The sequence below is a fragment of the Herpailurus yagouaroundi genome, unplaced genomic scaffold (genome assembly GCF_014898765.1).
Source record: "Herpailurus yagouaroundi ecotype Mexico unplaced genomic scaffold, PumYag 197, whole genome shotgun sequence".
Lineage (NCBI taxonomy): Eukaryota > Metazoa > Chordata > Mammalia > Carnivora > Felidae > Herpailurus > Herpailurus yagouaroundi.
The window spans coordinates 3,301,513-3,315,378 of NW_024412428.1; the positions used below are offsets into that span (position 1 = coordinate 3,301,513).

Genomic DNA, 13,866 nt, shown 5'->3' on the forward strand with positions numbered 1-13,866 from the left:
ATTTCTGAACCGAAGGAACCTGCCACGGGTAGGGAAGGATGAGGCAGCCTAGAGCAATTTCCCCTTCAGTGTTGGGTTATGTCCATGAACTCTAGAGTGTGGGTTCTGTGAACTCTTCACCACCATTCCAACTCCTCTTATATCACAGTCTTACTACAGGTCTTCATATGAGTATCCATTCACCATAAATTATTCTGTGTTCCAGGAGAGAAAGATGGAGTCATCCAAACTATTGACATTTTCTAGTGGAAATGACCAGACCATTTACTACATCTAATCTTAGTGATACATTCTTTAAAAAAAAAAAAAGTTAGCGTTGTAAGACTAGGCTTTTTTTTATAAAAATTTTTTTTAACGTTTATGCATTTTTGAGACAGAGAGAGACAGAGCATGAATGGGGGAAGGTCAGAGAGTGAGGGAGACACAGAATCTGAAACAGGCTCCAGGCTCTGAGCTGTCGGCACAGAGCCCGACGTGGGGCTCGAACTCACGGACCGCGAGATCAAGACCTGAGCCGAAGTCGGACGCCCAACCGACTGAGCCACCCAGGCGCCCCAAGACTAGGCTTTTTAAATTACTCTGCTTCCCTTACACAAATGGTTACACAGGATCATACTCTACAGAGTTATTTAAATGCATTGTTTATATAATGATATTTTATAGTGGAGCTTTTTTTCCCAGTTTAAATTAGATTATATGACCCTAAATAATATGTCCTATTTTCCACAAGAAACAGATGTTACACCAATGATATATTTTTATATCATCTTGGTTGGGAATACTTCATATGAATGCATATATAAGGGAAACATAGTTACACTGAAAATTAACAGAGATTTACTGAGAGTTACTTTACGAAACCATTTACAAAACATCTAGTGTAATGTGTGCAAATAGGTCCTGAGGAATATTACTTTGAGGCCAAATAGTAATAACAGAAGTAAGGTCATATAATTTGTGCATCGACAATTTCAATGATGCAGAAATTAAAGATAATACATATCAGTTGATAGGCTTTATGCCTGCCTTGTACTTATGTCCATTACAATAACCACACATCATTGTAATATGACTAAGTGGTTATATTAGAAAGTAATTGTTATACCCTTAAAGACTAATTGCCGAGTTGTAGTTCCTTGTAAAAGAGTGCCCTCTGAGAATAATTTCAGCTCACTGGTCTATACATTGGTCTATACATTAGTTCCTGTATATTAGTTGCAGTTTCTTGCTTCCATCTGCACACATTCAGCAACAAAGTCAAAGTCCTCTTGTGCTTTAGTGTATAAACTAAATGTTTCATTTCCTTGATGCTGTTTATCTGACTTCTGTACAAAGTTGCATCTCTGGTTTTGTTTAGGGCCTGAAGGCGCCCTTTTTGAACATTCAGTGGAGACCCCACTCGTCAGAGCCGACCCATTTCAGGACCTGAGGTAAGAATTCTGTTCACATTTAAACTCTTGTATGGAAGGCACCTGGATATATGCTGGAATAATATTTTAGCCGTTATTACCAGCATCTGCCTTATTCCGTTCACCGTCTTTATTCTCATCATGTTCCACTTACCAGCTAGTGGCAACTTACTAAAATCCAAGGACACTAAAAAGTGCTACAGATTCCCTATGCTTAATCCGCCCCCAACAGAAAACTTACCACCTTAACCACTTTTAAGTGTGCGGTTCGAAAGTATTAAGTACATTCGCACTGTTGTACCACCATCACCACCACCCATCTCCAGAATTCTTTTCATTTCGCGAAACTGATACTCTGTGGCGGGTAAACTCCTCCCTATTCTCACCCGCCACCAACCCTGGAAACCACCATCCCGCTTTCTGTCTCCATGAATTTTATGCCTCTAGGCACCTCATGCAAGTGGAATCATACAGTATTTGTACTTTGTGACCGGCCCTTTCACTTAGGATAACGTCCTCAACAATGTGTATCTTTACCTAATGTCAGAAGATATACAGTCACCCAGTTCCAGATGCAAAGGGATTCTTCATACAGGGTCTCCGTGTGCCTATGTGCATTTCACTTTATCACTGCACTACCGATGACATTTATTCCAATATTATATTTGTATTTTATAAAAAATCAAAGCACTTTTTTTATTGAGTTATTTTTAAAGTTTATTTATTTTGAGAGAGAGAGAGCGTGCGCACACGAGCAGGGGAGGGGCAGAGAGAGGAAAAGACAAAATCCCAAGCAGGCTCCATGATGCCAGCGTAGAGCCCAATGCGGGGCTTGACTCATGAACAGGAGATCATGACCTGAGCCGAGGTCAAGATTCAGATGTTTAACCTACTAAGCCACCCAGGCACCCCCAAATACTATTTTTTAAAACAAATGTCTAAAGTCTAAGGCATCGCTCAAAATTATATTCAAATATATCTGTGAAATACACACGTGTAAATATCACAAATTTAAATTTTGATATTTGCTCAAATGATAGTCATAGAAGGGTGACAATTACTATTTAAGTAAAAAGGTAATTAATTTGTATTTAAACTAGATTTGCATTTCTTATAGCAAAATCATTTGAACTTGAAATAAAGGCAGAACAATTAACATCCTAATATATTATGTATCATAGAAGAAATAAAGTACAGTCCTGGCTTTACACTGAGAAGCCTTGTGACCTTGGCCAAACTAAACTTTGGAAACTATTTTTTCTCATTTATAAAATGCTGGTAGTAATACATATCTCAAAGGATTCTGGGAAAGATTTAATAAGCTGTTAGGTTAAGAGTATTTTGTAAACTGGAAGTTGAAGACACATAATCATTTTTATTATCAGTATTATACCAAGTGAATAATCACACTAAATGGAATAAAAGGAAATTAAGCATTTCTCTTATCTTTAATGCCTAATTAAATATTAGTCAAAAGCAAGTGAGAGTTTAATTTATCTTACCCACTTAGAGAACATTTGCAGCATGAAAATAAATTGTGACTCTAATTACGTTAGAGAACAATTTCATTCATTTTGATAAAGGGTCATAAGATCAATATTACAGAATGATTATAGTTAGGAAAGAAGAACATTTTACTTTTCTAGGATACAAAAGTGATGCAATATCTTTAAAACATAATCCCATTAAAACCATTTTGAAATTATAAAATCATACGAACTGTAGAGATACCAAACTCCTTTTTGAACTAAATGTCACGGTTTTAAAAGATAGAGAGCTTGAAATTAAACCATTCATCCTATCTTGTCCATCAGGATATAAGTCTGCCTGTCCTACAGCAGACCCTTGCTAAAAAAGAAATGGCAGACAAGTATCCTCTTGCTTTCTGAAACATGACATACTGCGGGACGTCACATAACCCAGGCATTATAACCAAATTGAGGAAATAACGAACTTGTAAGAATTCCTGGAGGAATGGGGTGGAGCTAGAAGGTATCAGCTAACATGTCCTGAATGTCACGCATCTGTGCTCCATGCTGTCTCAAAGTTTATCTCATTTAATCATCAACTCGACCCTAAAAATTATCAGCTTCATCCCCATTTTATAAAACAGAAAGACTGAGATCAAGACAGTAGCGTGTTCTAAGCAAAGATTAAAGAGTGTCCAAAAGATCATCCAAATTCAGCTCTGACCCCAAAGCCCACGTGCATTGACTATATTGTCTCCACCAGCTAAGTGGACCCCTGAGTGGTTTATCCTTTGATTTACAGCCAGACTCCACTAATCGATTATATGATAGTCATATTTTCTTCTGTAAATCCTTACTATAAACCTTCTCCCACTTTTTCTTTCTGAGTCCAGTACCATTACTATTCTTGGCCCAAGTACAGTGAAAATGATTCTAGAATATCCTGAAAGGCAAGAATGTGGATTTTGTAGGGTTGTGATCATAATGCATTTGCAAATATATCTCTGAAATATACATGTGTAAATATCACAAATTTAAATTTTGATATTTGCTCAAATGATAGTCATAGAAGGGTGACAATTACTATTTAAGAAAAAAGATAATTAATTTGTATTTAAACTAGATTTGCGGGGTGCCTGGGTGGCGCAGTCGGTTAAGCGTCCGACTTCAGCCAGATCACAATCTCGCGGTCCGTGGGTTCGAGCCCCGCGTCAGGCTCTGGGCTGATGGCTCAGAGCCTGGAGCCTGTTTCCGATTCTGTGTCTCCCTCTCTCTCTGCCCCTCCCCCGTTCATGCTCTGTCTCTCTCTGTCCCAAAAATAAATACAAAAACGTTGAAAAAAAAATTTTTTTAACTAGATTTGCATTTCTTATAGCAAAATCAGTCACAAGGACAATATGAACTCTGACATGCTGCCTTCATTTTGACTTGCTGTTCATTCATGTGATGTAATTCATTGTTTTTTTTTAATTTTTTTTAACGTTTATTTATTTTTGAGACAGAGAGAGACAGAGCATGAACAGGGGAGGGGCAGAGAGAGAGGGAGATACAGAATCCGAAACAGTCTCCAGGCTCTGAGCTGTCAGCACAGAGCCCGACGCGGGGCTCAAACTCACAGACCGTGAGATCATGACCTGAGCTGAAGTCGGACGCTTAACCGACCAAGCCACCCAGGCGCCCCAGAATTCATTGTTTTTTTTTTTAAAAATTGAGCAAAAATGTACCAGACGTGTTTTTGTGCCATGGTAGATGCTAGTTCTGCACTGATAAAAGGCATGGATCCTGCTCTTCATGATTTTAAAGTCTGTTGGGAAGTGAAATAGGCAAACAAGTTAGAACAGTATAGTTCCTTGCTCTGATGAAAGTCCAAAATATAGTGAGGGCATAGGAGAAAAAGCTCAAAATCTTCCCGGGGTTATCTGAGATGACGTCACAGGGAAGGAAGCATTTGAACTGAAATTTAAGGAATGGGGAAACATTAACATCACAGGGTAAACTCTGCAACCCAATAGGGATGTGATGGCAATTGACTAAGTGACTATTTGTAAATTGCCGGAAACAATGCCTAGCACCTGGCCAGTAATACAGGTGTGTCTTCATTAGGTAAAGTAAAAGGAGAGGACGCAGAAACATTTGCTCCTGTTTCAAACACTTGTAAATACGAGTTTACTTCTAAATAAATAAATAAATAAATAAATAAATAAATAAATAAATAAATAGGAAGGCAAGGAAGGGGAGAGGGAGGAAGGAAATAAATACTTATAAATATATATCGTAGACTTATAAACATTGTTCAGCTAGAAAGCGAGACAAGCTCATCCTTAGGTCTCAGTAACAAAGAGGAAATTCATTGTCAGAGCTGAGCTAATGTACTGCTAGAGAATCAGGATCCCATAGAGATGGGGGGCCGGGACCTTAATGTATTATGGGACAGGATGCCAAGCCACAGCCTAGTGTGTGTGAAATGCTCAGGCTGAGACGCCCTGTACACCCTGGTCTCCCAGAGAAGTTACTGTAGAAAATTTGCCTGGTAGTCTAAAGATGCTGCGACTTGGGCCCTGGGTTGGGTGACCCAAAAGAAATCAGGAACTACAGGCCTTTGCTTGGCCAAGACAGGAGGATTATATCCACACTACCTCATAAGATCTCAGAGCTGGAAAATTAATGTTAAGAACTGCACTGAAGTCCAACTGCTTTGAAGAAAGTATCCCATTACCCATGACATAAAAACACCTATGGAAGACAGACAGTCATTGCTGAAGATGCATTTACTACAATAATAATAATAATGCAAAGACATAGAATTAGCAGCCACTACAAGTTACCCCCTGAAACTCTAAGAGAGCAAAGTGAGAGATTTTTAAAAGATATGAATAAAAGGCTCAAAGAGGGGCGCCTGGGTGGCGCAGTCGGTTAAGCGTCCGACTTCAGCGAGGTCACCATCTCGCGGTCTGTGAGTTCGAGCCCCGCGTCGGGCTCTGGGCTGATGGCTCGGAGCCTGGAGCCTGTTTCCGATTCTGTGTCTCCCTCTCTCTCTGCCCCTCGCCCGTTCATGCTCTGTCTCTCTCTGTCCCAAAAATAAATAAACATTGAAAAAAATTTTTTTAAAAAAAAGGCTCAAAGAGAAAAAAATGTATTCTTTAAAAAAATTTTTTTTAATGTTTATTTTTAGTTTTGAGAGAACAGACGGGGGAGGTCAGAGAGAGAGGGAGACAGGATCTGAAGGGGGCTCTGTGCCGAGAGCGGAGAGCCCATCAGGGGAATTCACAAACCACAAGATCATGACCTGAGCCCAAGTCGGATGCCACACCGACTGAGCCACCCAGGTGCCCTCAAAGAGAACAAAATTTTGAATACAAGGTTAGGCAATGTCACAGTCGTATGAAAATGGCAGATTTGAAGAATAACAGAATAGAAATTCGAGAAGTGAGAGATCAGGTAATTAAATTCCGTGTCACCCAGCAGTTGGTTCCTCATCTCATTCTGCAATAAAAGAAATCAGGATTCTTTGAAGAAATGGCTCATTCTAGCACGGGGGCAGCGAATGTAGAAGATGAATTTGGAACATTTTGCAGTGCCAGTGAATAAGCTGTGCTCAAAAATCAAAACAGCGAGGGTGCATCGAAAAGACCCAGGAGCCAAATGAACGAGTTCCCAGTCGAAGGACTCCCAGTCACAGCTGGACAATTTAAGCAAAAAAAAAACCAAAAAACAAAAAACAAAAAACAAAACTTAGCATATTGAATTGTAACCCGAAGGAGGTCGATATCGAATCTCCGTGATTTTTAGTTTCCATCAAATACACTGTAAAGTGATGAGTGTTATATCAAAATGACGGTGTGTATACTATGCAGAAATGGTTATCTTTTGTAAATACTTAAACTTACAAAAAACACAACGTTAACTTAAAACTGTGTAACGGGTACGTAGTTTTTCAGATATCTTTTAGGACGGAGAGCCCTGCTCTGAGTTGTCTATTCTGCCAAGTTTTACAAAGCGTGGGTTTGGGATGTGAACATACGGAACTTTGCCAAACCTGGCCAGTGTGCCTCTCAAAGTGCCTGATCCGATTTGTTGCTCCGCGAGCAGTGTAAGGGTCTGTCTTTCCTCACCTTTTTACCTGTATTTTGCACTGTCAGACTTGATGATCTGTTTCATGTTATCTTGTGTTATTTTACTTTTCATTTCCCTAGGGACTAGTGTGGTTCAGCATCTTTCACATTTTTATTTTGTTATTTAAATACTCAGCCTTCTCTTCAGATCTTATAAATCGTTCCCTTTTTATTTAAGGCTGCTTCTCCTGGAACTGCCTTCCATCTCCTTTGCTTCTTTAATGACTCTTTAAAATGGATTTGTAGAGGGGCGCCTGGCTGTCTCGGTCAGTTAAGCGTCCAACTTCGGCTCAGGTCATGATCTCATAGTTCATGGGTTTGAGCCCCGCGTCGGGCTTTGTGCTGACAGCTCAGAGTCTGGAGCCTGCTTGGGATTCTATGTCTCCCTCCCTCTCTCTCTCTCTCTCTGCCCCTCCCCTGCTCATGCTCCATCTCTGTCTCTCTCTCTCTCTCTCTCTCTCTCTCTCTCTCTCAAAATAAACATTAAAACAAAATTTTAGTGGATTTGTAGGGATTAAAGTATAATATAAAATACTCTGAATATTAACATTTTTCCTGTTAACATTCTATTTTTCATGTTTATACACTCAAATTTATTTATAATTTCATTCATTACATCTGGATTTTAAGACATAATTTGAAACTTTCCTTACAGAAAGAGGAAGTCAGGCATGTTGCTTGTCTGGTTTTGCCTTTTACATTACGATACATTTTAGATCCCTGATGCCTTTAGAGTTTATTCCTGTATCAGGTATCAGGTGTGAAGTGTGGGTCTAATTTTATCTTTTCCAGTCATCCAGCCACCGGAGCCAGCAACTAGATTATCTATTAGAAATTCCACCTTTGTCGCTAGGATTTGAAATAAAACCTTTACCATCTATTAAATTTCCCTGTGCACGTGCGTCTGTTTGTGTATTTTCTGTTCTGTTCCCCTAGTCTTCCTGTTCAGGTCCTAGTCCCAACCTTGTTAAATAGGGTATAAAGTTTATTTTATTTTATTTTATTGAGTTTATTTATTTATTTTGAGATGGGGAGAAGCAGAGAGAAGGAGAGAGAGAATCCCAAGTAGGATCCATACGGGCAGCACGGAGCCTGATATGGGGCTCGAACCCGCAAACCATGAGATCATGACCTGAGCCGAAACCAAGACTTGGATGCTTAACCAGCTGAGCCATGCACGTGCCCCTATAAAATATAGTTTAATGTCTGGTAGGACTAGTCTCTCTCTCTCTCTCTCTCTCTCTCTCTCTCTCTCTCTCTTCTTCTCTCTCTCTCTGTCACACACATGCACACATACCCTCGTAGCTTTCAACATTTCTCTTCCAGTTCTTGCTTATTTTTCCGAACTTGAGCATTAACTTATCTAGTTCAAGAAAAGCATATTCTTTTATTAGGATTATCTTAAATTCATAAATTAACTCGGGGAAAACTGACATCTTTATGTCATTATTTACCCGAAAAACATGGGATGTCTTTCCATTTGTTGAAATCCATTTTTGCCCTTTCAGGAATACTTAGAAGTTTTCCTTATGTATGTTTTTCACGTTTCTTGGAAGTTTACCGCTAAGCTCGGCACCCGGGTGGCTCAGTTGAGTATCCAACTTCGGCTCGGGTCATGACCTCAGTTCGTGAGTTCAAGCCCCACATCTGGCTCTCTGCTGTCAGCTCAAAGCCAGCTTGAGACCCTCTGTCTCCCTCTCTCTGCCCCTCCCCTGCTCGCTCACTCTCTCTCTCCCTCTCTCTCAGTCTCTCAGAAATAAAGATTTTCTTTTAAAAAGTTTACCCCTAAGCTCACCTTTGTCGCGATTATATCCCCTAACAAGTTACCACTGTGGGTATGAAAGCTACTGATTGCCGTGTGATAATTTTATATAAACAACCTTACCAAACTTTTTATTCTTTGAGTCAGTTTTATGTTGGCTCGTTAGGGTTTTCAGGTACGCTGTCCTATCATCTGCAGATAAATATACTATTGCGCCTTCTTTTCCAACTCTGTGTCTCGGATCGGTTTCTGATATCTCATCCCATGTCCCAGCACTGTTAGCGCCACGTGAGAAAGAAGTGGGCGTAGTGTAATCCTTGCCTTTTCCCAGTCTGAATGCAGATGCCCCCGGTGTTCCCCCATGAAGACGATGTGAATACGTGTTTTATAAAGCAAATAAATACCATTTTCTATTTTGTGTTGAATGGCCGTTAGACTTTGTCAAAGACTCTTTGGCCCTTGTGGAGATGGTCATGTTTATGAGTTCTTTAGATGTACTAATACAGTGCATCATGTTCATGGGTTTTTCATACCACACCAATCTTGCATTCATGGAATCAATTCTACTTGGTCACGGCACATTCTTTTCTTAAATTGGTGTTCAATTCCACCTGCCAGTATTCTATCTAGAACCTTCGCGTTCATCTACCTTTAGTGATGTCAGTCTGTAACTTTCTTGTTTGTGTGCTATTTTCGTAAGGTTTGGGTAACTATGTTATCCATGCTTTTCAAGAATGGGGAAGATTTCCCTTATTTTCAGTGTTCTGGAATGATTTGTTGACAATTGGGATGCTCTGATCTCTGAAGGTTTTTGGTGGAATTCTCCCAGGATCCATATGGGCCTGATTAATTTTTTAAATATAATTCCTTAAGAGTGCAATTCTTCTTGAGGCGCCTGGGTGGCTCAGTCAGGTAAGCATCTGACTTCAGCGCAGGTCATGTCACCGGTTGTGAGTTCGAGTCCCGTGTCGGGCTCTGTGCTGACAGCTCAGAGCCTGCAGCCTGCTTCGGATTCTGTGTCTCCCTCTCTCTCTGCCCCTTCCTCGCTCCTGCTCTGTCTGTCTGTCTCTCTCTCTCTCTCTCTCAAAAATAAATGAATATTAAAAATTAAAAGAGGGGCGCCTGGGTGGCGCAGTCGGTTAAGCGTCCGACTTCAGCCAGGTCACGATCTCGCGGTCCGTGAGTTCTAGCCCCGCGTCGGGCTCTGGGCTGATGGCTCGGAGCCTGGATCCTGTTTCTGATTCTGTGTCTCCCTCTCTCTCTGCCCCTCCCCCGTTCATGCTCTGTCTCTCTCTGTCTCAAAAGTAAATAAACGTTGAAAAAAAAAAATTAAAAGAAAAAAAAGCTTCCAGCTTCAGCTCAGGTCATGATCTCACAGTTTGTGGGTTCGAGCCCTGTGCCGGGCTCTGTGCTGACAGCTCAGATCCTGGAACCTGCTTTCGATTCTTTGTCTCCGTCTCTGTGCCCCTCCCTCACTCCTTCTCTGTCTCTCTCTGTCAGAGTAAATAAACATTAAAAAATAGTGCAGTCCTTCTTTTACTGATTTTTTTTTTTAATTTTTAACACGTATTTATTTTTTGAGAGACAGAGAGGGAGTGCGAGCGGGGTAGGGGCAGAGAGAGAGGGAGACACAGAATCTAAAGCAGGTTCCAGGCTCTGAGCTGTCAACACAGAGCCTGATGTGGAGTTCAAACTCATGAACCATGAGATAGTTACCTGAGCCAAAGTCGAATGCTTAACCGACTGAGCCACCCAGGCACCCCCAATTCTTCTTCTTGGAGAAATTTGTCTGTTTAAACCTTTACCTTTATAAGGGTCAATTTTGATCAACTGTTTTTGCCTAGATAATTATTAATGTATTCTTGGTTTTCACATATATTTGCATATGGTCTGAAAGTGTTATCTTGGGAATATTTTAATTCCTTCTCTTTCAGTGTTTTTTGAAACAACTCACTGATAAAAAATCAGTGTCTACAAATGCATGATTAACAAATGAAGCATTGAATTGATCTCACACAGCTTGCATAATCACATTCCTCATCCCAAGTATTTATTTTTCATTTATCACAGATTACTATTCCAAGTCTACTTAAATAGTGAAAGTAATTTGTGCCTCATGGTGATTGGCAGTTTATGGTGTGGCTCGTTTTCCTTAATTCTAGAAATTCCAAGAAAAAAGAAAAAGTCATAAAATAGCAAAACAAAACATAGTACATTTCGTCAACTCAACAAGTGGAAACAGTTTAAAGAATTGAAAGTTTCATCCAATAACAGGAAAAAACAAAGAAAAAAAGGAGGGGGTCTGCCTGGCTGGCTCGGTCAGTGAAGCCTATGACTCTGCACCTTGGAGGTGGGGGTTCCAGCTATACATTGGGTGTAGAGATTACTTAAAAATTAAAATCTTAAAAAAAAAAAAAAGAAGTTTCATCCAGGAACAGAATAGTGAAAATAAACCCTTAGGAACTTGAGTGTATTGGAAAACACTGTTTGGGCATTAGGAAGGGAACGAATTCTTTCACAACCACGTTTGCTTTTCAGATTTAGGTCTTTGATCCAACCAGATTTGTTTTTCGTGTGGGGTATATCTTATGTTTCAGTTTCTCAAATTTCGGGATTTGAGATTTAACCCCCTACCTACAGTAAAGTTCCTAACTTTTAATAGGGGAATTAACCATTTATATTGATTGTTACCACTGACATACTTGACATATTTCTGTGGTATTATGTTTTATTTACTGTGCTTGTTCATTTCATTTTTTCTTCTTACTGACCTTTGGTTAGATCAAGAAGCTTTTCCTTATTTTCCCTCTGGTATTTTCCTCTACTGGTTCTGTTTTTATTCTTGTAATGATTACCCTTTATATTTTACATGCATGGAGATAAATTAATACTTCCTGATGAAGTTTAAGTGATTATCATTCTCTTCCCAAATTATAAAAAAAAAAATTTAAGTTATTCCCATCTTGTTCCCACTTTGCTTTTACTCATATCTCCGTTTTCTGTTTCTCAAGCAATACCTATTCAGCTTTACCCACACAGTGTGTTGATTATCCTAATGTCCACCATTAGATGGTGCTTGCAAAATACTCTTTTCCTCTGGTTTTAGTTCCTAGAAGCACTGTATAGAGAGTAAACTTTTCCCTCTGGGCCTGAAATGTCTAGTCCCTTCATAGTGGAATGATAGTTAAGCTGGGATAGATTTTTAGGCCGATGGTAAATTTTCATCAGCATTCTCGAGATATTATTCATTACTTTTGGGTCTTTGGTGAGCAATTTTCATTCTGAATATTCCTCATGAATCTCAAAGTTTTGCAGTTCTACCGCCAAGTGTCTGGGTGCCGGGTATGTCTTAATTCATACTTGGGTATTAGGTTGCCACTTCAGTGTTAGGAACTCTTGTTATTTGTGAATTCTGGAAAGTGATTAACCGTGACCTCGTCATTTCTGTCTTCTCATTCTCCAGAGTACAGGCGTTCTTAACTTGTGGTCTGTGGATCCCCTGGGTATCCAAGAATAGAATTTAGCGGGCTAATGATTTTGAACGTGAAAAAGAAATCCTTCATTTTCGCTGACCTCCAATTCACATTTTGCATTCCTTCAGCTATAAATGAGAGGCAACAAACCACAGTAGTATCAGCAGTTTCTCTGACTTTTTCGTCTGTAGAAGCCAGAGGTACCTCAGTATCACGTAAAGGTTACAGCTAGCATCACGGAATACGTTACACACTCTTCCCTGCTTTGAAATTACACTAGTTGGAAGACCTCCGACCAGATCTTATTTAATACATCACTAAACAAGCTCATAAATTGCTGTATCACCCATTGAAAGATATTTTTGCATTTGTATTTAAAAGCCATTAGTTCCCTTTGAAAGTCTATGTGCTTTATTTTATGCATTGAAAAACATTAAACTTCTATTTCAGATTTTACATTTCTCGTTTTTCCACTGAATTACCAAAGCCACTTCACAACGTCCTATTCTCTTTTCATATGTGGCACGCCTCCCATTTAGCCTGCCGGAAGACTTCAATTTTTTTACTTCATGGATTTCTACTTCCTTGGTTTTCATTTTTTTTTTTAAGTTTCGCTTATTAATTTTTGTGTGTGTGAGCGAGAGAGAGGCAGAGGAAGTGACAGAGAATCCTAAGCAGGCTCCGTGCTGGGAGCGTGGAGCCTGACTGGGGGCTCGATCTCACAAACCGTGAGATCATACACAAAACCAAAATCAAGAGTCGTTCGCCCAGCCAGCTAAGCCGCCCAGGCGCACCTGCTTACCTGGTTTTTAAGTCTTTCTTTTTCTACTCTGGTCTTGTTCTATGAGCATTGATTTATCTCTTTGGATGCCCTGAACTTAGTTACGTGTTAGTTGACTGATCTGACTGATCTGTTATCTCTAGTTCCTCATGTTGAGAGATTCGCCCATGTGGTTTGGCAATTCTGGGCATGCATGCCCTTTGGCTCTTCATCTGGGAGAAGGGGTCGGGGAGACCCTTCCATTTGCCTTTCATGTCTGTTTCACTTTCACTTCCGCCCGGGCCCTGCAGGGGGCACTGTTCTGAAGCCAGGGTTTATAAGTATTTCCCAGGTTGGGCTCCTGCAAGGCCTGAATAGTGTGTGCGTTTGGGTTCTACACTAATGCATGATTGAAGACTCTCTGCTCACATCCCCTTACGAGCAGCCTGCTTTAGGATTGTTACCATGCTGCGTTTCACCTCCCATGTGTGTGCCCAGAGCCCGTTTCCAAACACCTCTGTCCTGCCCCCCCTACCCCCTTCCCGTAGTTGGCCACAACTCCTTCCTTGTAGAGATTTAAAATACCAGTCCACATGGCATTAGTCTGCCCGGTACCTCCAGGGCTCCAGCATTTCAACTCCCACTCATCACTCTAGGAGTTTCTTGTGTTTCTGGCACAATGAAAACGCCCTTTGCTTGTTGTTTTTTATGCCTAGTATGTGTTTTAATGTATTTTGTTTCCCCATTGTATTTTAGCCAGCATTTATGTGTAAGTGGGCACTGAGAGGAGAGCTCTGAGCCGCTTATCTGTCTTGAGCAGACTTAATAGATTTGTCTGTAAAACACAGCTGGAATCGGGTCGTTCCTCTGCTTACAGCCTT

At 40.3% G+C, this 13,866-nt stretch overlaps 1 protein-coding gene across 3 annotated transcripts in view; it reads left to right on the forward strand.

Moving 5' to 3' along the window:
- The window catches only part of SGCG (sarcoglycan gamma), a 104,137-nt gene that overhangs the window by 83,710 nt on the left and 6,561 nt on the right, over window positions 1-13,866 (forward strand). For all 3 annotated transcript variants that reach the window (XM_040448020.1, XM_040448019.1, XM_040448021.1), the window contains exon 6: window positions 1,358-1,430. In XM_040448020.1, the coding sequence (XP_040303954.1) occupies window positions 1,358-1,430 (73 nt within the window). The remainder of the gene's footprint in view (window positions 1-1,357; window positions 1,431-13,866) is intronic.